Source organism: Melanerpes formicivorus, unplaced genomic scaffold (assembly GCF_026170545.1).
Source record: "Melanerpes formicivorus ecotype bairdi unplaced genomic scaffold, bMelFor1.0.p_v2 SCAF_5, whole genome shotgun sequence".
Classification (NCBI taxonomy): Eukaryota; Metazoa; Chordata; class Aves; order Piciformes; family Picidae; genus Melanerpes; species Melanerpes formicivorus.
The window spans coordinates 4,530,706-4,555,749 of record NW_027142357.1 but is presented as its reverse complement, the minus strand read 5'-3'; the positions used below and the strand labels follow the sequence as shown (position 1 = coordinate 4,555,749).

At 40.8% G+C, this 25,044-nt stretch overlaps 1 protein-coding gene across 5 annotated transcripts in view; it reads right to left on the bottom strand.

The window, feature by feature from the left end:
* The window catches only part of GLS (glutaminase), a 73,949-nt gene that overhangs the window by 35,643 nt on the left and 13,262 nt on the right, over positions 1 to 25,044 (bottom strand). For 4 of the 5 annotated variants that reach the window (XM_068137921.1, XM_068137922.1, XM_068137923.1 and 1 more), the window contains exons 4-11: positions 23,608 to 23,737; positions 22,615 to 22,694; positions 20,142 to 20,305; positions 11,448 to 11,506; positions 3,334 to 3,366; positions 2,167 to 2,225; positions 1,044 to 1,110; positions 455 to 505 (exon numbers count right to left, since the gene is read on the bottom strand). In XM_068137921.1, coding sequence (XP_067994022.1) covers positions 455 to 505; positions 1,044 to 1,110; positions 2,167 to 2,225; positions 3,334 to 3,366; positions 11,448 to 11,506; positions 20,142 to 20,305; positions 22,615 to 22,694; positions 23,608 to 23,737 — 643 coding nt within the window. Of the gene's footprint in view, positions 1 to 454; positions 506 to 1,043; positions 1,111 to 2,166; positions 2,226 to 3,333; positions 3,367 to 4,971; positions 5,022 to 11,447; positions 11,507 to 20,141; positions 20,306 to 22,614; positions 22,695 to 23,607; positions 23,738 to 25,044 lie in introns of those variants that run through there. The other variant, XM_068137925.1, reaches the window with a different exon arrangement.

Sequence of the window (25,044 nt, the reverse complement as noted above, 5' to 3'; positions counted from 1 at the left end):
GAGGGGGAGGAGGAATGCATGTGACCAGATTCTGTTTTACCCATAAGCACTGAATTAAAAGGAGATTTTGATATTATTTCATTTATGCCACTGCCTTCAAGCTTACAAGAGCATGCATATTCTCCTTTTAGCTACACACAAGTTTTAAAGTACTTCACAGTACAATAAGTAGCAGCAACCCAAAGAAGAAATATTTTGTCAAACTCAAGTAACAGAAGACATTTTAAGCTTCTATCTACTAGTGGTTTAAAAATTATTCCTTGTAAAGACACCTAAAGTACATCACCTAAACAAAAGCCAATCTCCATGCATGAAATGTACATCATTGTAGTCCCAGAATTTAACAGAAGCTGGCAAGTTTAACTATAGGCTATTAAAATCTTTATATCTATGTCAATAAATCAGTTTCTACTGCTTGCAGCAGTTAATGAGTCTCAACTTTAAAATCAGTTACCTGAAAATAGAAGTCTAGTATAGCAACCATATCCGTGCCTTCAGGAAAGCACTGGGGAAGAAAAATAGAGAGAGTATTTAGGTTCAATTATCATGGATTTTTCACTATCACTTTTACAGACAAAGATATATTCTGGTCAGCATGTTAAGCATTAGGCAGATTTAAATTAAATCTTTACGTAAGTGTCAGAAGTGGAAATATTCAATCAGATCAGACTTAAAGATAACACAGTGACAGAAGAGTCAATAAGCTAGCTGTTGAAAGTATTTTTCAGCCCAGCTATCAATAGCTTCAAATCAGCAAACTGCAGCTAGAAGTTTTCTAAAGTCAGCTGCACAGCACAGGTAATCCCTTTTAAGACCAAGAAAATAAATGATCATGGCTATGATGCAGAAAAAATATCTCAGGTATTCAATTAGAGCAATTACACATCTTAAATTACAGCATTTTTAAGTAACAGTATGGAAAGATACACTACTGCAGTGATTTGTGGCCTTCTGTATAGTAAATGAATAAAAAAAGTCTTCACAGACTATGAAAAAAAAATAAAATCCCACCACATAAAGCACAAGAAACAAAAGGGATCAACCTTTTTTTCTTTCAAGTAATAGCCGATTGCAAAGTTTCTATCTCCACTCTCTCTTTCGGACTGGAACCTTAAGGTTAAAAAAAACACAAATGTAAATTAAAAAAAGAGGACAAGACAACACATCAAACCTTCCCAAAGATGGTCAACTTTAGAGATCTTCAGCCTGTAATTCAATTAAATCACATGGAAAATATAACTTTGAACACAAACATGCTCCTGATGAAAATGATCGGGGGCTGGAGCACCTCTCCTACAAGGACAGGCTGAAGGAGCTGGGGTTGTGATGCGCAGTAATAGGACAAGGGGCAGTGGGTGCAAGCTGGAGCATAGGAAGCTCCATGTGAAAATAAGGAAAAGCTTTGTGAGGGTGAGAGAGTCCTAGAACAGGCTGCCCAGAGAGGTTGTGGAATCTCCCTCTGAGTCTCCTCCTCTGGAGACACTCCAAACCTGCCTGTATCGGTTCCTGTGTGACCTACTCTAGGTGATCCTGCTTTGGCAGGGGGTTGGACCTGGTGATCTTTCGAGGTCCCTTCCAACCCCTACCATTCTGGGATTCTGTTAAAAAGGCTCAGGAAGAACACTAGTTATCTCACTTTCTCTGCACGTGCATGCCAACAACCTGGAAGCAACTCTGGTCTATGGAATCTTGATGATTTTCCCAGTGCTGCTTTCAAAAGGCTCTCGAGAATTTTTAGAACCCTATACATTGAGTTAGAGTGGAGTGGTTCTAGGAAATAATTTAAACATGCAAAGTAAAGAGGCCCAGGGAGTCCCAATGGTATAAGGTGTGCTTTCCAAACATTTGATACGCAGCCATCAACATGCAGAGTTTAATTTTTAATCTGAATGCCAGGAAGCTGAGCTGCAATTACAGCTCTCACTGCCTCAGCACCAACACCAAATAATGACATTTCAAAGAGGTAAGCAACCCTTTTATATGAGATTTAGCCATGCTGATGTCAGAGACGTGCACAACTGGAGTTCTTATAGATGTTAAGTTAAAGACACCCTCTAACCTGAGGGATGAGATGGTGTTTTCAAGGTAAACAGCTAAACCTTGCCAATATGCCAGCTACCGGTTGAGACATTTTCCACCTAACTCCTGAGTATCAACGATACTTACGTAGCATTACTAAATCCAACATACTCATTACCAGCCATCTTATTCATGAACTGCATCACCTGTTAAGAGAGAGAGGAGGGGAGAAAAGCATGCTAACATTTTCAGACAGGAAAAAGATGACACTGATGAAGTTGTCAATCCAGCTTCACCCTAAATCTTCTAATACAATTTTACAAATGAAACCCAAAAATCACTAAATGTTTAAATAACAAAGATAAAAAGACAAAACGTGTGAAATATCTGTCAATATGCCAGAGAGATGGGATGTCATCCAGAAGGTCCTGGACAAGCTGGAGAGGAGGGCCCAGGTGAACCTCATGAGGTTCAACAAGATCAAGGGCAGGGTCATGCACCTGGGTCAGAACAATCCTCATTATCAATACAGGCTGAGAAATGAGGTAGAAAGCAGCCCTGAGGAAAAGGACTTGGGAGCTCTGGTGAATGAGAAGCTGAACATGAGCCAACAAGGTGCACTTGCAGCCCAAAAGGCAAATCACAGCCTGGACTGCATCAAAAGAAGTGTGGCCAGTAGATTGAGAGGTGATTCTGCTCTGGTGAGACCTCACCTGGAGTAATGTGTCCAGCTCTGAGGCCCTCAACACAAGAAGGACATGGACCTGATGGAGTGGGCCCAGAGGAGGGCCACAAAAATGACAGGGGGCTGGAACACCTCTGCTTCGAGGATGGGCTGAGGGAGCTGGGGTTGTCCAACCTGGAGAAGAAACAGCTCCAGGTAGACCTAATAGTAGCCTTCCAGTACCTGAAGGGGGCCTACAAGAAGGCTGCAGAGGGACTGTTCACAAAGGCCTGTAGGGACAGGACAAGGGGCAGAGGTTTGAAATTAGAGATGATTTAGACTAGATGTTAAGAACAAATTCTTTACGATGAGAGTGGTAGAATACTGGAAGAGGTTGCCCAGGGAGGTAGTGGAGGCCCCATCCCTGAAGATATTCAAGGTGAGACTCAACAAAGCTCTGAGCAACCTGATCCAGTGGAAGGTGTCCCTGCTGACTGCAGGGAGGTTGACTAGATGACAGATGACTTTTGGAGGTGTCTTCCAGCCCAACCAATGGTTCTTTGAAATCACTAAGCTTCCCTTGCAATTCCCTTGCTGTTCAGACCTCCCCCCGCCCCAAATTTAGCTCAAAAGGAAAAACATGAACTTACGTAGTCAAATTTTTCTGCGTTATTTGCTCCTTGCTGCAAGAAAAGAAAAAATATTTTACACAAACTGTTAACATAAGAATAAAGTTAGTTCACTTAACAGGATTAGGATTTTTAATGCATATAACTAAGGTATGAGGCTAATTAAGGTACTACAATCATTTCATATATTAATGAGAATATTAAGGTGTTAGATAAGTAAATCTTTAATTATCATTTAAATTAAATAATCCTCTAGGAGCCTTATCAAACACCTTTATGTTGGCAATGGATTTAAACTGGAAAAGGTATGTTTTATTTTACATTGCTCTCTATTCAGCTTTAGGTGTTTAGCATAAGTAAATCTAGCAGCTAAACCAAAACCCCCACAACAGGAACTACAATTAGGATAATGATAACAAAAGCGCTAACTTTTTTATGGATTAGTAACCCCAAAGGTATTCTTGTATTACCAACAGAGCTGAGCACAGGGAAGTTCAGGCTACTGAAATTAAAAATATTTCCATGGCTAGCACCCATCCTAAGAATTTAGATTTAAAAGACTTAAAGTGTTACCCCTAACTATGAAAAAGAAAAGAACTGAATTCAATCAAAAAAATCTGATTTCCTTCAGCTCTGATTCGTGGCTTACCTATTAAAAATTAAACTGAAAAATAAGATTTTTCAGATCCCAGAGTACATCACTGTGCTAACAAGGTAAGGAAAATAATAATAATAAGCCAAGTTAATCAGGATGCTAGTGAAAGCTGAGGGTTGGTTTGGTTGGTGGTGTTGGGGAGGACAAAGGGTGTTATTCTGGGGCTTTTTTTTCCCCACCCTTCTCTGTTTAAGAACATTCTCAAAATTTAATAGCTGCCAGTTAAGGATGTAATTATTCTTTACAGGTCTCCCATAGGTGACCTTCCACAAATTCCTATAGCAAGACCCTGAAAGACGAGTGGGAGATTTAAAATAGAAAAAAAAAAAAAGGTATGGTCAATTGGGGGAAAATTGTTAATTTTTGGAAGTAGCCAGGCAGAATTTTTTGAGGCTGTTTAAAAAAACGATGGCATCACATACACAAGTGGAAACAATATCTGCAGAAGATAGTTTTAGAGATTATTTTAAAGAGAACTCTTCTTAAGTTACAAAACTCTGTTTGACATCTCTCAAGCAATTCCAGATGCTTACTTGCACTGCATTTAGTAGGGGGGGTGGGGGAAAGAAGTGGAAAAAAACCTGAAGCTTTCTATCAACCAGTGTTTTACTTAATGAAATGCGTAAAGCCAGGCTCATTTCCCACTCTGTACTTGGATTAGGGTGTTGCAGATAATCTTTGAAGCCCATGCATCGGCTCATCTGCAACAGGATGTGCAGTCATACACGTACGATCGCTAGCTGGAAGGAACACCACACTGTTTGGTCAAAGCTATGTGCCAGTGGTTATCTTACGCTTAAAGACTAATGATCCTCACTCTTAAAGGCAATCACCTCTAGCTAGTTTGCACTAAGACAAAAAAAAACAAAACCAAAACCAAACCCCAAAAGGGTCATGATACATTTCACCAAAATGTTCCTGTATAATATACCAGAACACAAGCCTTAAAAATTTAACTCCAAATCTGTTCAATGAAAAAAAAAATAATTAAAAGAAGAAATTACCAACTTCATTGAACTGTTGCAGTTGTCAAAATATTCCATAGATCCTAATGCTGGAAAATATGTAACAACATTTAAACCACAAAAACCTTTTTTTTTTTTTCAACCTTTCAAATGCACAATGAACATCTTAATTGTTTTTCTTTTTTCCCCCTGGGAAAAGTGGGTCAGCATTAGTTATGGGATGCTGCATTGATAGTTGTATGGTTAGACATGTATAATAAATTGAAACAAGTTCTTTTTGTTAAAAACAAAACAACAACCAAAAAAAAAAAAAGGAAGACGGAGGAAGGGATCATGCTGTTGGCAAAAATATAAATACATAATACCCCACTTCTTTTTTTGGTTTGCCCAGTTGAAAAAAAACTTCCCTAGCCCTTCAACAAAAACCTGCTTTAACTAGCAGAACGTAAAGTCAGTGGGCGAGAGACTCAATGCCCATTTTTTCCCCCCCGCATCGACTTGTTGTAAAAAAGGTTTCAAGTTCACATCTAATCTCATATTTTGGGAAGAAAGTCTTGTATACACTAACTCAGATGATGTCCTTGATGTTCCACACACTTGCACAGGTACTTTTATATCAAACACAACAGCATTGTTACTTAAATTCCACTCTTACTTAAATGCCTAAAAAAAAATAAAATAATCCCAGTTACTTAAATACCTGACCCCCCAAAAGTCTACTGTTACATAAACAACCTAAAATATTTGCCTACGTAATCATACAACCAACACTTCAGCAGGGATTTAACATAACATGGAGCTAAAGCAGAAAACTTTACTTCCATACACATGGCTAAAAACCCCCACGTAGTAGTTTTCCTCTTTAGCAGCTGACAGAGGTAGACTGCTCCTCCTAAACAGCTGAAGAGACACAGAAGCAACACACGGTATCAAATTGATATGCAGATATCAAATCCTAACATTCAGAATCCAACAAGAAACTTTCCCTTAAATCATTTAAACAAGGGACACGAAAAACTTCTGTTCTTGCACAAGGGCTTCTTATTTTGAGCTACACTGTACAAGCCTATGAGGCTGGGGCAGTATGAGAGTGGGTTCTTCAAAAGCACTTTTTCGCTCAGATGAGATTCATTTGCCTAGAACATCACAGTTTGAACTCCACAAACAGTCAGAACATTTACTGGAGCACATGTCCATATGCACACTGCAGACATGCTTGTGTGTATATATATATATAGATGAAAGAACACTTCTACAGAAATACAAAATGAAACTGAAAAAGTTAAGGTCAAAGGAGTTTGCTAGGCAGAAAATTCAAACTTGCAGGACACAGCTCAGAACTATTTTGTGACTGCGTAAACCCACAATGGACACTGTGGCTGTCCATCAGAAATTTGAATTTTTGGACTTTGTCAGATTTTGGTGAACTTCCCTTTCTTTTAAAGGAGAGAAAAAAGAAAAAAGAAAGAAAGAAAAAGTCCTTCCATTAGTTGCATTTCTATAGTTGCAAGGGTTGCATCTGTACGTGTACACAGCAAAGAAGAGACCCATGGATACTTGCCAGAACTTGCAACAACAAAATTAAGCAAAGTTTATTGGAAAACATCTCCTTGGATCAACATTCAGTGGTTATACAAAAGCTCTTACCATGTGTCTCATGTTAGAACAATGTGCCAGTTCTGAATCTAAGCCAAGCTAATGAAAACAACTTTATTATATTATAATAGATGACTATTTTAAAAAAATTCATTTCTGGGTATCTTAAAGATGAATTTATAACCTAACAATTCACCCTAATGAAAACATCCAGGGGAAAAAAAAAAATGTATTTGTAACACTACATCAGAGTATTAAGAAATAGCTTTTCTTTTTTTATATTTCTGCATTTTACATTAACTATTAATGTCTTTATTTTAGTTTTCTGGACTTGGAGATATTTGGATTTTATTTGTTCATCTGAGCCTTTGCTGTGAGAACTGCTGCCTTGTGTGCTTGGTGTGCCATTTTCAGCTCTGAGTTACTTGTACGCTGGTACAGGCAGTATTTGGCCCTCTAAAAGCAATAGAGACTCTTTAAAATACACATAAGAATTATTTTTGTGTCCTTCATGTTTCAAATACTTGCCTATGTGGCCACTGATTTCAAATATCATTACCACATATTTTATGTCAAATAACATCCTATACATTTGAGTTACAACAAAACCCACGTGCAGAGGAACGTGAACACATGTTCTATCCAAAAATTAGTTCATCCAAGAAAATTAATAACCCAGGAGGAGAGGAAATGACACCAAAATCAAGTATCTGGCAGAGCAAAATCACAATGCCAACACATGACTTAAAGTGGTATGTATGTACATTTACAATGTCCTGGTAAGTGGAGGGGGTAGCATAGAGCAATTTAGTTAACTCTCTATTACTTATTCTAACTATACTGCTAAATAAATCAAATAAACCATGCATTTTCCCCACCCCTCAAGTGTTAGATCTTAACTGGGCAGGTTTCCTACTAACTGTATCTTAACAGCAAACTGATCCTTGGCACAGATGGACAGGTTCTTCCATCATTCTTTGCCTGACTTGTATTATTACATCGTATTATATCTCACTTATTTGATATCAGCCTATTTAGAATGCTCTTAAGTGTATCAGCTACACCTCTTTTTGTTTCATACTAAAACAAAAACCTGTCATAGAATTGGGCTTTCAGGGTCAGTGAGATCACCAAGCTGATTTCCTTGTACACCAAGTTTTCTGCAAGGACTATGAATATTGCTGTGCCCCCTACAAGATGTCTGAATGCTTCCCACACTGATTCATCACCACAGAGTATCTCCCTTCATCCTACCACTGCTTTGTGAGCTCCTGCATTTTGCTGTCAGCACTGACAGGAGTTAAATATGCTGCATTTGCCCACCCCTCCGCTGTTATACTAGAAAAGCTTTTATCTACAGATGGAATCTTGAAGCATACAATAAAAATTACTTAAGATTAATCCCTTGGCCTCTGGTGATTCCTTCCACAGCCATCTGCCTTCTGCATATTTCACTCTGAACTCTTCCTCATCATCTCATTGGCACCTCTAGTATGTTATCCTCCCCAGTCAGTAAAGATACGTGCAAGTGGGCACTTGGTGACACAACCACAGATACTCCTGGAGTTGACAAGCTTTGAGAATGGAGTTTAAGGTTTAAGAAAAAACAGATCAAAGCATGAAAATCTATTCATACCACAGGCAATAAAGACTTTTCCCTGTTAATGTGACAGGCAGAAAGCTCTGTGTTTACAGAGCACTGAATCTGTACTAAAGCTGCACAGGAGCTGAACCTTCTTACCTCAAGCACCTCTACTTCCTTGGAGGCACAGAAGACTACCATTTAAGCTAATATCACCTATCCACAAGCTTCTGTGACTGCCACTACAATTTTCTTTCTACAACAATTATTTGAAAATTGTTCTAACTGTGCCATTTCCTTAACTAGTATTAAAGGCAAATTTACAAACACAGGAAAAGGTCCTTAGGGGTTTTGAAGAATCATAGAATGGTTTGGGTTGGAAGCGACCTTGAAGGTCATACATAGTTCCAATCTCCCTGCCACAGGCAAGGACACCTTCCACTAGACCAGCTTGTTCAAGGCATTATCCAACCTGTCTTTGAACACCTCCAGGGAGGGGACATGCATGACCTCCCTCCACAACCAGTGTCTCACCACCCTCACTGTAAAGAATTTCTTCCTAAGCTCCAGTATAAATCTACCCTCCTTAAACTTCAACCCATTCCCCCTTGTCCTATCGCTACAAGCTCTTGTAAAAAGTCCCTTCCCCTCTTCAGGTACTGGAAGGTTGCTGCAAGGTCTCCACAGAGCCTTCTCTTCTCCAGGCTGAACAGCCCCAGCTCTTTCAGCCTGTTCCCACAGGGCAGGCATTCCATCCCTCTGATCATTTCTGTGGCACTCCTGTGGACCTTTTCTTTCATTAATACTGTCCCACAGGATGGATGTCCTTTTGCTAAAGCATTTTTATTTAGCTATGTTTTAAATTGCTGAACAGTGTGAGGAGTGTAATGCAAGTACAGCTGGAACAGAGCCGTGCCTTAAGGCACCAAAATGTAAATACATGAGAGTTCCAGGCATGTAACAGTAGGAGAATCATTTAAGCTGGTGAAAGTAGGATACAGTCATGCCTAAGTAAGCCAGAATGTGCAACTCAACACGCACACAGGCTTTATTATTCTGAGTAGCAAAGACTAAACATAACGTTACAGTTTAGGCCTATGCTCTGTTCTAAGGTGTGTATAGCAAATTCATAAGGCAGTCAGAACTGGGTATGTAATGCTGAGAATCCTTTTTACCTCCTTAAATTCTAACATATTCCATATTCTGGTAAAAAGATCACTCCAAGCATCATTCCTTATCCACAAGTAATCAGAATTTGCAGTGCATACTAACAGCTGCTGAACTTAGTTCAATGGATGGAAATTTTGAAAGACTCCTGGTATCAATTTCTCACAGACAAAATAAGGACGATCAAAGAAGGTTAACATTAACACTGAAATACAACAACAAACTCTCTGTAATTATCAACAGGCTATCATGAGATAAATCTGGGGTATACTGTAAATTACTCCATGCTTAACAATCCCTTGATTTTTCTTGGAGTCATACATAGCCTTCAGAATATGCAAGTAAATAAACAGAATGAATGCAGAGGAACTGAGGGCAAAGCATGGGTTAATGAAGCCACCTTTGTAAAACAAGTCCTAGATTAGTTCAGATATAAATTAATCACTGGATAGTTAGTAGGAATACTGTTAAACTGAAGATTTTAACCAAGTTATTTCACAGAAAGCACAACTATGATGTCACTCTGTACCCGTGAGCCTCTCTGTAGTTTTCTTTGGACTGTGTTTAGTTTGGTTAGTTATCCAAATGATAAATGGTATCTTAGTGGAGCAGTATAAAAAATAACCTACATTTGAATCACACTGAAAACAAATAATGGAGTGTGATAAGTAAGAGAGGTGTCTGTTAGGCGTGCAGTTACCACATGCAAAAATATTAGTGCAATGCAATACTCTTTGTAAGAACATTACAGCAAATAAAGAGGGGGAAAAAAACCCACCAAAACCAAATCCACCCAGCAAAAACAATCCCCCAACCTTCTAACAAGAATCACAATTGCATGCAGTCAACAAACCCACATTATCTACTCAGAAGTACACCATTTATCTAGAACTAAGTGCCTTTTGCAAGAGGCACATGCTCGGCATTTGCCTTAGGACTAGTAGTTGTAGTAGGAACTAACATTTTGACATATCAGACAAATGTGTTAAGTCAGATTGTAAAATTCACTGTGATCCAAGTGAATTTCAATGCTCAACCTTTAAAAAAAAATAAAATAAATGTGAATAAATTTACCTGTCATACTTAAGGCCATTTTCTTTCACCTACAGCTATTAAAGATAAATGTCTTTAAGCAGGAGTTCTTTTACACCTTCTTTAAATATAAAATAACAGAGAAGCATGATCTAAGTAATTTTAAAATAAACAAATTGGAAATAGGAGGTAGGAAACACACTACAGCTAATGGGAGTTTGAAACATAACCAAGGAAAAGGCTGTAAACAAGATTTGTAGACCTCGGAAGTAACAGCATTAAGTTTTCTACTTCAAAACTCCAGGGGACTGACATGTTCCCCAGGATTCTAAGCAGGTACCCTTAAGGGAAAAAAAAAATAAAAAATAATGCACATATTTTTATTTTATTTTTGCACAGCAGCTACCAGAAAAAGACAGAAAACAGAAACACCTGGCAATCATCAGCATTACATGGAATTGATGTCACTTACAACTTCCAAGACTAAGGAAAAATAAAAGACAGCTTTCCAAAAGTCTCAAGATGCCAAGTCATTATTCAGCTGTGGTTTACTCAGCAGAATATGAGTAATTGTTTCCAAGCACATTAATTGAAGGAAGCGCATTTACCACCCCACCAGAAACGATGGAATAGAGAAGTTGCACATCATTTATTTGTATGGTATGTTAAAAGCGGACAAATTCAGTGTGAATTTAGCTGCACTGCTCCTGTACAAACTGGACTATCTTCCATTTCTTCTGCACAGCAAGAAATACTCTTGCAACTTTGTGCTCTTTAAGAGCATTAGACATTCAGAAACTTATTCTGAGTGCTATAAAGCATATTCCCAAGGACATACTCTTAGCATTTAACAAGTATGAGGCAATTCTCCCAAGAGAATATCAAGTGTTGGGCAGTTAAAGGAGGAAACAGAACTAAAACCACTGAGGTTAAAAAAAAGGCTTTCAGCTGCACTCCTCACTTTTTTCAGCTGCTAGTCTTTGTGTTACTATTTCCAAAATATCAGAGCTCATCTACCTGCTAATGAGTAAGCTGCCAGCAGATACTGCACACAGAAAATGGAAATGGTTCATAATCTGCACAAGATACTCTCTCTATATTCTGTTAAAATACCAAAACTAAAAATAGATTTTTTTACCTTGATTAAAGATGTGATCACAATTGCTCCAGCATTCACCATAGGATTATGAGGCCTGTCTGTGGAAGAAATGTTTTGATTACAAAAACAGCCCAAAACAAAACCAGTCAAGTGTCTGTGAAAAATTATAAATCATAGAAAGAGAATGGTTCAGGTTGGAAAGGATCTTGGAGATCTATATCAATCCCCCTGCCATGGGCAGAGACACCTCTCAACTAGACTTGGTTGATCAAAGCCTCATCCAACCTGGCCTTAAAACACCTCCAGGAAGGGGACATCCACAACCACTCTGAGCAATCTATTTCAGAGTCTCACCACCCTCATACTGAGGAACTTCTTCCTAAGGTCCACTCTAAACCTACTTTCCCCTCAGCTTAAAACCATTCCCCCAATTTGTCCTGTCTCTTGACACTCTTATGAAAAGTCCCTCTTCAGCCTTCCTGTAGGCTCCCTTCAGGTATTGGAAGGCAGCTATAAATTCCCCACCAGAGACTTCCCCAGGCTGAACAACCCCAGATTTCTCAGCCTATCCTCATAGCACAAGTGCTCCAGCCCTTGGATTATTTTTGTGACCTTCATCTGGACTCACTCCAACAGCTCTGTGTCCTTCTCATGGTGGGGACATCAGAACTGGACACAGCATTGGAGGTGGGGTCTCACCAAAGCAGAGCAAAGGGAAAGAATCACCTTTCTTGAGGTGACATTTAACCATGACTTAAAGCTATGATTATGGCATATAATCCTAAATCAAGAATACTGTAATCCTACCTTAGACAATTTTTTGTGATTTTGAGCAAAGTTTCTTACAACCTAGACCACACTTGGCCTAATTAACAGCCCAATAAAATTATTTGTTTGGCATAATTTCTTTTCAGCAGACTTGTGAATCCTCTCCAGCATTCCAAGATTTGATCACTGTAGCATTTGCAAGAAGAATAACCCCAAAAGGAATTCCAGTTGTTTTTTTTTTTTCCAAGGTATCAAACCTCAGGAATTTCAGAAGTGTTCAACAGGCCCTTTATAAAAACCCCACATAACTAAACACAAATTCCAGTTCTCAAAAATCCTTGTTGCTGCACATGAACACAAAATCCTGATTCTTTTTAAGGATCAGAGGTTCCTCTTATAGCATCCAAAATAACACTTCAACTCATCCTCACTAGAATTTAACTCTCTTTATAATTGACTTGCCTATACCTGCTACACTGGAGTTTTTCTTTCTTAGCACTGATTTCCATATTAAGAGTGGTTTTGCATTCCCAGTCATTCATGGCTGCTCAAGTGAATTAATTACCTTTTTTCCCCCCCTCTCCTTTTTCCAATAAAGCTTCCCTTATCAGTTATCTTTCTGTTCTCCAAATACAAGTTTTCATTCTTTAACATCTACCTCCTGCTGTTATTTTATTTTTAACCAACATTATTGTTGTGCCTTTTAACAAGAAGGTTGATTTTTGAGGCTTCTGGTGCCTGAAAAACCTCAACCAATTCTCAAAACGTGGTTATTGTGACTGGTGGGAAGTCTTTTTTTCCCTCTTTATCACCAAGTCTGAAAAGAAGTATTAATTAGAAAAACCCCAAACCCACAAAGTATTCATTATTTATACACATCTCACACACACTGAAAGAAACTTGAGATGATTGCTTTTGGAGATTAGCCTGATACTCATACAACACACACACATTTTCCCCTGAAAATTACAGTGATCATGGTCAGTGGCACTTCACCCTCTGTGACTATCAAATCATCTCTCAAACTAAACACAGAATGTTATAGGTTGGAAAGGGACCTCTAGAGATCATCCAGTCCAACCCTGCAGGAAAAGCAGGATCACCTTGGGCAGGTCACACAGGAACACATCCAGGTGGGTTTTGAAAGTCTCCAGGAGACTCCACAACCTCTCTGGGCAGCCTGCTCCAGGGCTTTGGCACCCTCACTGTAAAGAAGTGCCTCTCTGTGTTGAGGTAGAACCTCTGATGTTCCAGCTTGTACCAGTTCCTTGCCCTATTGCTGGGTACTCTAGTCATAAGGTGTTACAAGTCTTACGACTCGTCTCAGCATCACAGACTCCTGGACAGAAAAGCCTATCTGGACGTCATCTCCTCTACCCTCTCACTCCAAGCATGGCAAATCTCCTACCTTTCCAGCAATGCCATTCTTACTAGAGGACACATTTAATCTACCATCCAACCTGTATCTCCCAAGCCACAGTGTGAAGCCACTGGCCCTTGTAACATCACTTGCAACTTACAATTCCATGGTTCTGTGAAGATTTGTGTAACTCTTCTTGGATCAGTTGGAAAAACCCTCTAAGATTGAGTCCAACCATCGACCTAACACCACCATGACCATCAAACCATGCTCTCAAGTGCCATATCCCCACATTTCTTCAACACCTCCAGGGATGGAGATTCCACCACCTCCCTGGGCAGCCTGGTCCAATGCCTCACCGCTTTCAGGAAAGAAATTTTTCCTGATCTCCAACCTAAATTTCGCTTGGCACAATTTCAGGCCATTTCCTCTCATTTAATCACTTGTTTCTAGGAAGAAAAGACCAACCCTCACCTGGCTTCAAGCCTGACCTTGAATATCTCCAGGGTCAGGGCCTCCACCACCTCCCTGGGCAACCAGTAGAAGCATTTCACCACCTTCCTAGTACAGAATTTGTTCCTAACATCCAGTCTAAATCTGCTCTTCTCTAATTTCAAACCATTGCCCTTTGTTCTATCACTGCAGGCCTTTTGAAACAGTCCCTTTGCAGCCTTCTTGCAGGCCCCCTTCAGGTATTGCAAGGCTGCTATTAGGTCTCCCTGAAGCCTTCTCTTCTCCAGTCTGAACAACTCCAGCTCCCTCAGCCTGCCCTCATGGAGAAGTGTTCCAGACGACCAATCATCTTCACGGCCCTCCTCTGGACCTGGTCCATCCTTCCTGTGTTGAGGGCTCCACAACTGGACATGGTACTCCAGATAAGGTCTCACCAGAACAAAGTGGCAGAATCCCCTCAATCTGCTGGCACACCTCCATGTGCCGCCCTTGCACGAAAAATAGCAAGAACCTTCTGAGGAAATGGAACATGGGCTTTCCTGAATGTGCTTCTGAAATCGTTGTGTTTTGTTCCCCCCCTTGACAAGTCAACAAGGGACAATCACTGTAGGAGCCTTAACAGCTAAGGAAGGTAGAGCAGGCAAGTTTGCCACACAGAAAAGCCCTTCATTGAGGGTCTCTCCTACTGCTGCCTAATCACAGAGCTGAGCAGAACACCTTCCACTAATCCACTGCTACCTCTTCTAAGCAGAATAGACTGTTGGGGTATCTAGGTCCCCAGAAAGCAGTTTTCACTATTATCTACACAGCAGCAGATAACACTGGCCAAACACTTCCTAAGCATAGATATGTGTAATTGGCAGATAAGCCTTTTATCTCATCACAATAGCTACAGGCTTCCTAGAGAGGTGGTTGATGCCCCAAGCCTCTCAGTTACATTTAAGAGGTATTTGGACTGCAATAGCATGCTTTAAATTAAGGTTAGCCCTGATGTTGTCAGGCAGCTGGTCTTGATGATCATTGTAGGTCCCTTCCAACTGCTACAGTCTATTCTACAGTGAAGGATCATGGAAGCATTTCAATTGAAAAAGACCTTTAAGATCATTGAGTGAAACCATTGTCTAACTCTACCAAGTCTGGTGCTAAGCCACATCCCTCAGCACCATATCAATAATATTTCAGTATTTCAGTATTCCTAAGGTTGGAAGAGACCTCAAAGATCATCGAGTCCAACCTGTCACCACAGACCTCATGACTAGAGTAGAGAGGACACCACTGCCCGCTGCAGGCTTGAACTCATGACCTTCCCATTAAAGGTCTGATGCGCTACCAACTGAGCCCATTGAAACAATCTCTCCAGAGACTTAAGAAACACTGTGCCTTTTACAAGGGCCAGGATACATCAGTAAAATCTTACACTCTGAAAGATACCTTCTCATTTCTTCCACAGCTATACTACTGCTGTCAATAATACTTCTATTTCCAGGTATGTTTTTGTCTCTTTGAGGTGTGTAGGTTCTGATACTACATTAATTTTTTCAGGGAAGGCATAGATAGGTCTCCTCTAAAGCAGCAGAAACTACTGATGTACCTCACAATGGGTGCTATCAGCAAAGGGGTTCAGTAAGGGTAGTGGTCAAAGGCTTAATGTCCAAATGGAGATGGGTGGTAAGGGGTGTCCCTCAAGGGTCTGCACCAGGAACAGTGCTGTTCAGTATCAATGATAAAAGCAGGGAGATTGAGTGCACCTTCAGCAAGTTTGCAAATGATACACAGCTAAGTGGTATAGTTGCTAAGGCTGAAGGACAGGGTAGCATCCAGGAGGACCTGGACAATCTGGAGAGGTAGGCTGAGGATAATCTCATGAGCTTCAATAAGGCAAAGGGCAAGGTCCTGCACCTAGGTCAGGGCAATCCTGGGGCATGATGAAATTGAGAGCAGCCCCACAGAAAAGGACTTGTGGGTGCTGCTGGATGAGAAGCTAGGCATGAGCCAGCAATGGGCACTTGCTGCCCCGAAGGCAAATGGCCAGCAGGTTATGAGAGATGATTCTGCCACTCTGCTCTAGTGAGACCACACCTGGAGTACTGCATCCAGCTTTCGAGTTCTCAACACAGGAAGGACATGGACCTGATAAAGTGGATCCAGAGGAGGGCCACAAAGATGACTGGGGCCCTGAAGCATCTCTACTATAGGACAGGATGAGGGAGCTGGGGTTGTTCAGCCTGGAGAAGAAAAGGCTTTAAGAAAGAGGTATCAAACTCTGCAAAGGTATGTGACACACATCACTAACCAAAGCACACACACATCACACTCTCTGTATACAATCAAACAATAAAGGTAGTCATCTAATAAGGCTCAAAAAAATCCCAAATCTAAATTAATCTTTTATGCAGCTCCTCTGCATGTCTCTTCTACTGCTTTATCTTCTCATTCTACTTTGCAGTAAATTCCTGTTTTCATCTGTAATGAAAAGCACAAGTCATAATAACCCTTCCACTGTAACTGGGGTGCCCTGATTAAGTCTAACACTTATTCTCATGGGTAAACAACCCACCTAACAGCCCAGGAATAGTAAATCTATTCTTCATCAAGACTGTTTTCATTGTGGAAAGGAGATACATGTCTGGAACAGCCCTTTAAACATACTGCAAGTCTCTATGTGAGAGATAAGTTACCTGAAATTCTCTCCACTGGATATCAGTAGTAAAAACCAGAGCGTTTTTTAATACCTCAAAACTGTTTGACAATTAGCATGATGGCCCTAGCAAGCTGCCATGCAATTATGCAAACCAGACCCTTTCCCTAATCAGCTCTAATGACAGTGCTTCTTTTCTCTCAGTTCTTCCGACCAGTTATACAAGAAACAGACTTTGTTGGTCCCTGGCCCTACGTGTAGCTTGTACAGCTGTTTAGCCTGGATATTAGGAGAAACCTCTTCACTGAACGGGGTTCTCAAACACTGGAACAAGCTCCCCAGGGAGATGGTTGAATGTCCATCCTGGAGGTGTTAAAAGAGGCAGAGATGTCATGCTGAGGGACGTGGTTTAGCACCAGACTTTAAGGTAGAATTAGGTCATGGTTGGACTCGATGATCTTCAAGGTCTTTTCCAACTAAAACAAGGCTACAATAAAATCTTTCAGCAGAATAAACATTTTCCTGGCAATGTCTTATCCAACTGCAATGCAATATTTATTACTTGACTAAGTTCCACAAACAATTATGTTACTGGACCAGTATAGGCTGGGGACTGACCTGTTGGGGAGCAGCATACAGGAGAGCAGCAGGACCTGGGGGTCCTTGGGGACAGAGTGATGACCATGAGCCAGTAATGTGCCCTTGTAGCCACGAAGGCCAAGGGCATCCTGGGGTGTATTATAAGGGCTGTGGTTAGTAGGCAGAGCACCTCTCCTGTGAAGGCAGGCTGAAAGAATTGAGGCTGTTCAGCCTGGAGAAGAGAAGGGGCTGGGGAGACATTGGACCTGCATTTCAGTATCTGAAGGAGACCTACAGGGAGGTTGGTGAGGGATTGGAGTGCTAGGACAAAGGGCAATGGTTTGAAACTGGGGCAGGGCAGATTTAGACTGGACATTAGGAGGAAATTCTTCCCAATGAGGGTGGTGAAATACTGGCACAGGCTGCCCAGGGATGTGGTTGAGGTCCCATCCTTGGAGACATTGAAGATCAGACTTGCTGTGGCCCTGGGCAGCCTGCTCTAGTTGGAGGTGTCCCTGCTGACATTGGACAAGATGACCTTCAAGGGTCCCTTCCCTTTCTTTCCTTGTACTAAGCTTCTACTTTGTTTTAGTCTTTCATTTAAGCACTGTATAGGCAAGAGGCTGTTCAAGTTAGTTCTAAACAGTTTTCTCATGACAGCACACACTTAATATTTCTGTCATTGGACCTAGTCTCTTAATTTAATGCATGCTTTAAATAACCCCAATTGTCTTACTGCAGAGCAGCCTTACAAACACTCCTAATTTGAGCAGTAACATCATAAAAGACCATAGCCTAGACATTCTTCTTCTTTCATAGTTCCATCTTTAAAGTAGCAATAAAACCAAAAAAATAATTACTATATTTTCTGCCATTGCATGAAAAACACAAAACTCATGAAATCTGAAAAAGTCCATTTTTAGCCCTATCAAAACTTTTTTTATGTGAAAGCTTCCTTAGGACACAAAAAGCAGTCTTCTTCACACTGTACATCTGATTTGGACAAACTAGGAAAGCATAAGCAAGACAGCAGGGCTGTAAGTTTGGAAAGCTGATTTTCAAGTCTGTACTGAGTAAACTCCTCTATCATTAATATATTATAATATGGATATTTAAGTCAGAATTCAACACAGCCCTTGACACAAAATATCAACCAAACCTTATGCTGTTAATTAAATATTAATTGCAATACCATGGCAACAGAAACATTGTCTGCTCTCTCACTGAGAAAGATCTGCTAGAAGAAACATTTGTGTTGCAGAGATAACATCCAGTATTTCCTCTAAGGCTACATGAGTCATCTTTTGCAGAATTTTGGCATCATGTTTTTAAAAATAACATCTTCATGCCTGAGAATTGATGTAATATGAAACAGAAATAATCAGCTTAGGATAATCTGTGGGAATCATACAATCCTTTAGGCTGGAAAAGATCTTGAAGATCATCAAGTTCAACCATTAATCCAGCACTACCAAGTCTGCTGCTAAACCATGCCCCTAAGCACCATGTCCACACGTATTTTAAACACCCACAGGGATGGTGACTTCACCACTTCCCAGGCTAGACTGTTCCAGCGTTTGACAAGCCTTGAAGTGAAGAAATTTTTCCTAACACCCAATTTAAACCTCCCCTGGCACAACTTGAGGCCATTTCCTCTCATCCTGTCACTAGTTACTAAGAAGAAGAGACCAACACCTACCTCACTACAACCTTCTTTCAGGTAGTTGTAAAGAGCAAGGAGGTCTCCCCTCAGTCTCCTTTTCTCCAGGCTGAACAGCCCCAGTTTCCTCAGCCTTTTCTCACCAGACCTGTTCTCCGGGCCCTTCCCCAGCTTTCTTGTTCTTCTCTGGACACACTCCAGCACCTCCTTCTTGTAGTGAGGGGCCCAAAACTGAACCCAGTATTCAAGGTGTGGCCTCACCAGTACAGGGGGACAATGACCTCTCTGGTCTTGCTGGCCACACTACTACTGATCCAGGCCAAGATGCTACCGTCCTTCTTGGCCACCTGGAAACATGGTGGCTCAAATTCAGACAACTGTTGTCTTTTTCCACTGGGCAGCTTTCCAGCCACTCTCTCCCAACCCTGTACCACTGTATGGGCTTGTTGTGACCCAAAATATTTTCAGTTTTTCCTTCTGGAAACTAGGCAGTGCTGGTATTTGGCACCAGCACCTGCTTCTCAGAAGGCCATGGAGGGAGGTGATATACGTGTATCTTCAATTCAAAAGAATGAAAGATGTTAAATCATCAGCACTTCACACAGGCATGCTTGAGGAACACTTGCTACCAACTCAACTGAAGAAATACACATTTCAAATACCTGCATTATCAAAGTTATTTCATTTTTTCCCCTACAGCTGGATAACAAGCAAATAAAACAGAAACAATAAAGGGGCATACAAGAAAGCTAAGAAGGGACTTTTTAAAAGGGCTTGTAGGGACAGGACAAGAGGCAATGGATTGAAGCTTAAGGAGGGCAGATTTAGACTGGAGATTAGGAAGAAATTCTTTACAGTGAGTGTGGTGAGACATTGGAACATGTTGCCCAGAGAAGATTGTGTATTTTCCCCCTCCCTGGAAGTGTTCAAGGCCAAGTGAGATGGGGCTTTGAGGAACCTGCTTTAGTGAAAGGTGTCCCTGCCCATGGCAGGGGGGATACAACTAGATGGTCTTTAAGATCCCTTCCAAACTAAACCACTCGATGAATCTATGAAAGTATATTTTACTAGCATTCCAAATTAGGCAAAAGTGAGTGAGGAAGGATAAGTCTACCCTGCTGATGGCAAAATATTTTGGGATATTGTCTAATAATAAGAGTTAAGAGGACATAGTAAAATGACTGGGAGGGGGGGGAAAATCAAACAACTGTGTAGCATTTTTAATGATTTTCTAAACAGAAGTATTTGCAAGACCAAATGTTCTCTATCTCTTACCATCTTCATTCAGGAACAATTTGTTGAATCTTAATCCACTGGGCTCTTTACCAACGTATCTGTGCACATATTCTGTCCCGAGATCATTAACAGCAATAGCATATTTCAGAGGCTTTACACAGGACTGAAGACAAAATGGAACTTTGGTATCACCAACGGAATGCCTGGGAAAAACAGAGATGAAAAGATTTGAAATCTCCTGGTTTGAGTGTTACATGCTTCATCGAGTCTTCAATATACTAAGGCTATTAATGAAAATACCCCAAAACCCAAAAGAACACTATTACTAAGTCTTTTAAAGAACTAACATACAAGATTTAAAGGTTTTGCCAATGGCATCCACAAACTAAGCATTATGAAGTCAGCTGCTGAGGCAATAAAATAAAAGCAACTTCAGAAACAGGTCTGTACCAGAGCAAAAAAACCCCAAAAAAATCACCTCACACCTCTAGTATCACACCCACCCTACTCAATCACAAACCACATACTCAGAGTACAGAGACTACAGCTGACCTGAATATAGCTACTGTACAGATTTATGACTACATAAACAAAGATGAGATACAATTAGGTTTTGGAATTCAAGGGCAGTAATTAAGTAACCATATTTACATTCCTTTGGATAATGGCATAGGCATTTTATTACAATTATTAAATGCCTTTGGAAAGTTTACTTTCAACATCTAAGACAGATTGCATCAAAGAGTGACTCATAAACGCAGCATCTGCTCAGTGTAGAGCAAAAGGCTCCAAGCAAGCACGGGTCTGATGGCAAAACCAAAAGTGTATTTGCTGCTTTTCTTTGCACAAATGTAAGAAGGTTTCAGAGAAACTCATGAAACCAGCTCAGCTAGATGGTGTGAGATACACCTTCACATTTAGCCTCAGAACTGTCTCTGCTACACTAAGTTACTAAGAAAGAAAAAAATGCAAGATCACTCTAGCTATATCCAAAACCTACAAACACCTTTAGGGAAGAAAGTTTAATAAGCCTAAAAAGCAAAACCATGTTAAGTTCTGTCCAGTTTCCATTTTCTTTTTGAAGAATATGAATCTTATTTTTCTGGTGATGTGCAGAAATTGTAAAACAAAGCTACAGCACAAACATTAAAATGCAGAAAAAGAACTCATTAAGTACATGTGACCTATAGGAAAAGTAACATCATTTGAGGCACAAGCAGACAAAACTCTTCAATTTCCAGAGACTAAAACTCACACTATCACAGTATCACTAAGGTTGGAAGAGACCTCGAAGATCATCGAGTCCAACCTGTCACCACAGACCTCATGACTAGACCATGGCACCAAGTGCCACGTCCAATCCCCTCCCGAACACCTCCAGGGACGGTGACTCCACCACCTCCCCGGGCAGCACATTCCAATGACTAAGGACTTTCTCCGTGAAGAACTTTCTCCTCACCTCGACTCTAAACCTCCCCTGGCACAGCTTGAGACTGTGCCCCCTTGTTCTGGTGCTGGTTGCCTGGGAGAAGAGACCAACCCTTTCCCGGCTACAACCACCTTTCAGGTAGTTGTAGAGGGCAATGAGGTCACCCCTGAGCCTCCTCTTCTCCAGGCTAAACAATCCCAGCTCCCTCAGCCTCTCCTCATAGGGCTTGTGCTCAAGGCCTCTCCCCAGCTTTGTTGCCCTTCTCTGGACACGTTCAAGTGTCTTGATGTCCTTCTTAAACTGAGGGGCCCAGAACTAGACACAGTACTCAAGGTGTGGCCTAACCAATGCAGAGTACAGAGGCACAATGACCTCCCTGCTCCTGATGGCCACACTATTCCTGATGCAGGCCAGGATGCCATTGGCCCTCTTGGCCATCTGGGCACACTGCTGGCTCATATTCAGGCAGCTGTCGATCAGTACCCCCAGGTGCCTCTCTGTTTGGCAGCTCTCCAGCCACTCTGACCCCAGCCTGTAGCTCTGCAGGGGACTGCTGTGGCCAAAGTGCAGCACTCGGCACTTGGACTTGTTAAATGCCATCCCATTGAACTCTGCCCATCTGTCCAGTCGGTCGAGGTCCCTCTGTAGAGCCTTTCTACCCTCTAACTGACTAACATCTGCTCCTAACTTGGTGTCATCTGCAAACTTGCTGATACTGACTCAACCCCCTCATCGAGATCATCAGTGATGATGTTAAAGAGGACGAGGCCCAGCACTGATCCCTGGGGGACGCCAGTATGTAAGCATTGCTTCTATCTTGTCCTCTGGTAATCACATACTGAGCTTGAATCGTAAAGAGCTTTAAATATATTATTTACAAACATTATTCAAGCAGTATTTCATAACAGCAGCAAAATAATTCAGTTAAACAAAGAAGTTGAAAACAAGTTGATGACCAAGTGGATTTTACTTCTTAAACAACTCCAGCAAAGCTTTTTATTTACTACACCATGAGATATCATGAAGTGCTATGCCAGACAGCTCAAACAAGTGAAATAGCAAATTCCAAAAGTTAGAATATACCTCTGTCCATCCACTGTGCAAAGTGAGACACCCCACAAATCAGGGCTGAACTTGGCCAGTTGTGGAATATAGTCAGCAACCTGTCACAATGTGAAAGGGAGAAAGACACATTACAACATCCAAAATACTGAACTGTATGTTAATACACATTAATTAAAATAAATGTCTGTGGAAAGGACAAACAAGGTACAACTGAATGATTCCATGGACAGTTACACGATACAGCTAAACTTTCACTACAAACTATTATCTTCACTAGACCATTATCAAACAAGGCATGTTTTCAACGTACAAACTTCAGCATGTTCTAAGAGGAATCTCTGTTCTGTGATATGGTATGTTTGGCCTTTCTGAATCATAGATTCATAGAATGGTTTGGGTTGGAAGGGATCTTAAAGATCATCTAGTTCCAACCCCCCTGACATAGGCAGGGACACCTTCCACTAGAGCAGGTTGCTTGAGGCCTCATCCAACCTGGCCTTGAACTCTTCCAGGGAGGGGGCATCCACAACCACCCTGGGCAACCTGTTGCTCAGTGTAAAGAATTTCTTTTTAATATCCAGTCTAAAGCATATAAAATTTTAGCTTGTAAAAAGCTTTCAGGGCTTTTCAACTGTAGTAAGACAGGTACGATGCTGACTATTATTTCTGTCACACAACCTAGCTCACTGTGTAGATGAGCAGAATTCTTTTATAGACTAAGTTTAATAAGATAAAGTATATGGCAGTTTTATAGTTTACATTAAAAAAAGAGAAAGAACAACACTATTTTCTCATTCTAACCTCAAAACTGTAAGATTGTTAAAGAGCTGTTTCTAACACGGTTCACAAGTTGCAGGCATAACTGAACCTCCGTAGCTATTTTATCAAGTTATCAGTTTGGCACTTTGTTAGGAAAGAAACAAATCAAAAACCCACAAGCTGACTTCTTAAGAGTATGCAGCTGCTTGGTATCAAGGAATCTATACAACTTTGAATTTACAAGCAGGTTACCTTTCCTCCAGATTGTTTTTTAGCACTTTCATACAGCTCATCAATATGTGAAGTAAAGGACATGAAATCTGGAATGACAAACTTCCTCCTGAAAGCTTGAGTGAGCAACACAATGTTACTTTGTACACACCTGCAAGAAGTTAAAAGAGTTTATTAGTGTACTCAAGAAGCACTCAAAAAAAAACAACCCAGCAACCTACTTGAATAACAGTTATAGGCTATTTAAGCAAGTCCCTTGAAGTTACATGGCTATGAGAACAAGTCTTTATGAGAAAGATTTCACAGAATCACAAAACGTTAGGGGTTGGAAGGGACCTCCAGAGGTCTAGATGTCCAATCCCCCCTGCAGTCAGCAGGGACATCCTCCACTAGATCAGGTTGCTCAGAGCCTTGTCCAGCCCCACTTTGAGTATCCCCAGAGAAGGGGCCTGAACTACCTCCCTGGGCAACCTGTTCCAACACTCCCCCACCCTCATGGTAAAGAACTGATTCCTAACACCCAATCTAAATCCACACTTCCACTCCAGTAAGAGCAAAACTCCATGGAAATACTTGGTAACATCTTCTAAACTGAGCAAAAGTGAGCAGCAGTGCAAGCCTCTTGCTTCAGACTACCAGCAGTTAAGGAATTTTTGTTGCCTTTTAACCCAGAACAGTTATCATCCACACCCTCTAAACAACAGCCCATCTGGAACATTTTAAAAACTCATCAGGTAAAAAGGAAACAGCTTATCTAGGAGAAACAGAAGAATGGAATGATCAGAACACAAGCTGAGACAGGCTGCTGAAAGTGGTCTGTCTGTGAAGAGGCAAGCAGGAGCAAGGGTAGAAATTAGGAGCTCTTATCACATCAGTTGAAATATGACCTGATAAAGGCTATCAATAGCCCTATCCAAGTGCAAGGTCAAAAAAGGGAGGTTTAACACCAAACCCTTTCATTAACACTGCTTTCTGGCATCCTTGACAAAAGCAGAAACACACTTTGTCAGGACAAAGTGGAAAGTTGAGAACATGTCGACCCACGCTATGGAGGTGATCAGATCCTTCCAGTGAAGACTTACTGGGAAAAGTAAAAAACTAATTTTCACCTGGAATAGAAATTTCCAATAACCCTGTTATTAAAAGTCATTATCAGTTCAAAATGAAGATACATGAAGATTATTGAAAGATAGAATTATCTTTCTTTGAATCTCCCTTTCTTCTATTAAGCCTTCAGTCCTTTGTACTTAGGAGACTTCATCCCAAATTCAGCTGACAGCCATTTCAAATGCTACTTTCCAAAAGTGAAAGAGCAGAGAAGTTTCTGCTGTAGGCACATCTTCAGAATTGCTTTGTCTGTATTAGATTTGTTAGTCTGTGTTAAAACTGCAATTTAGTTGGATTTGCTGAAATTTGTCATGCTTGTCCTATCCTTTTTTCCCCATATCCTGCAAAAAA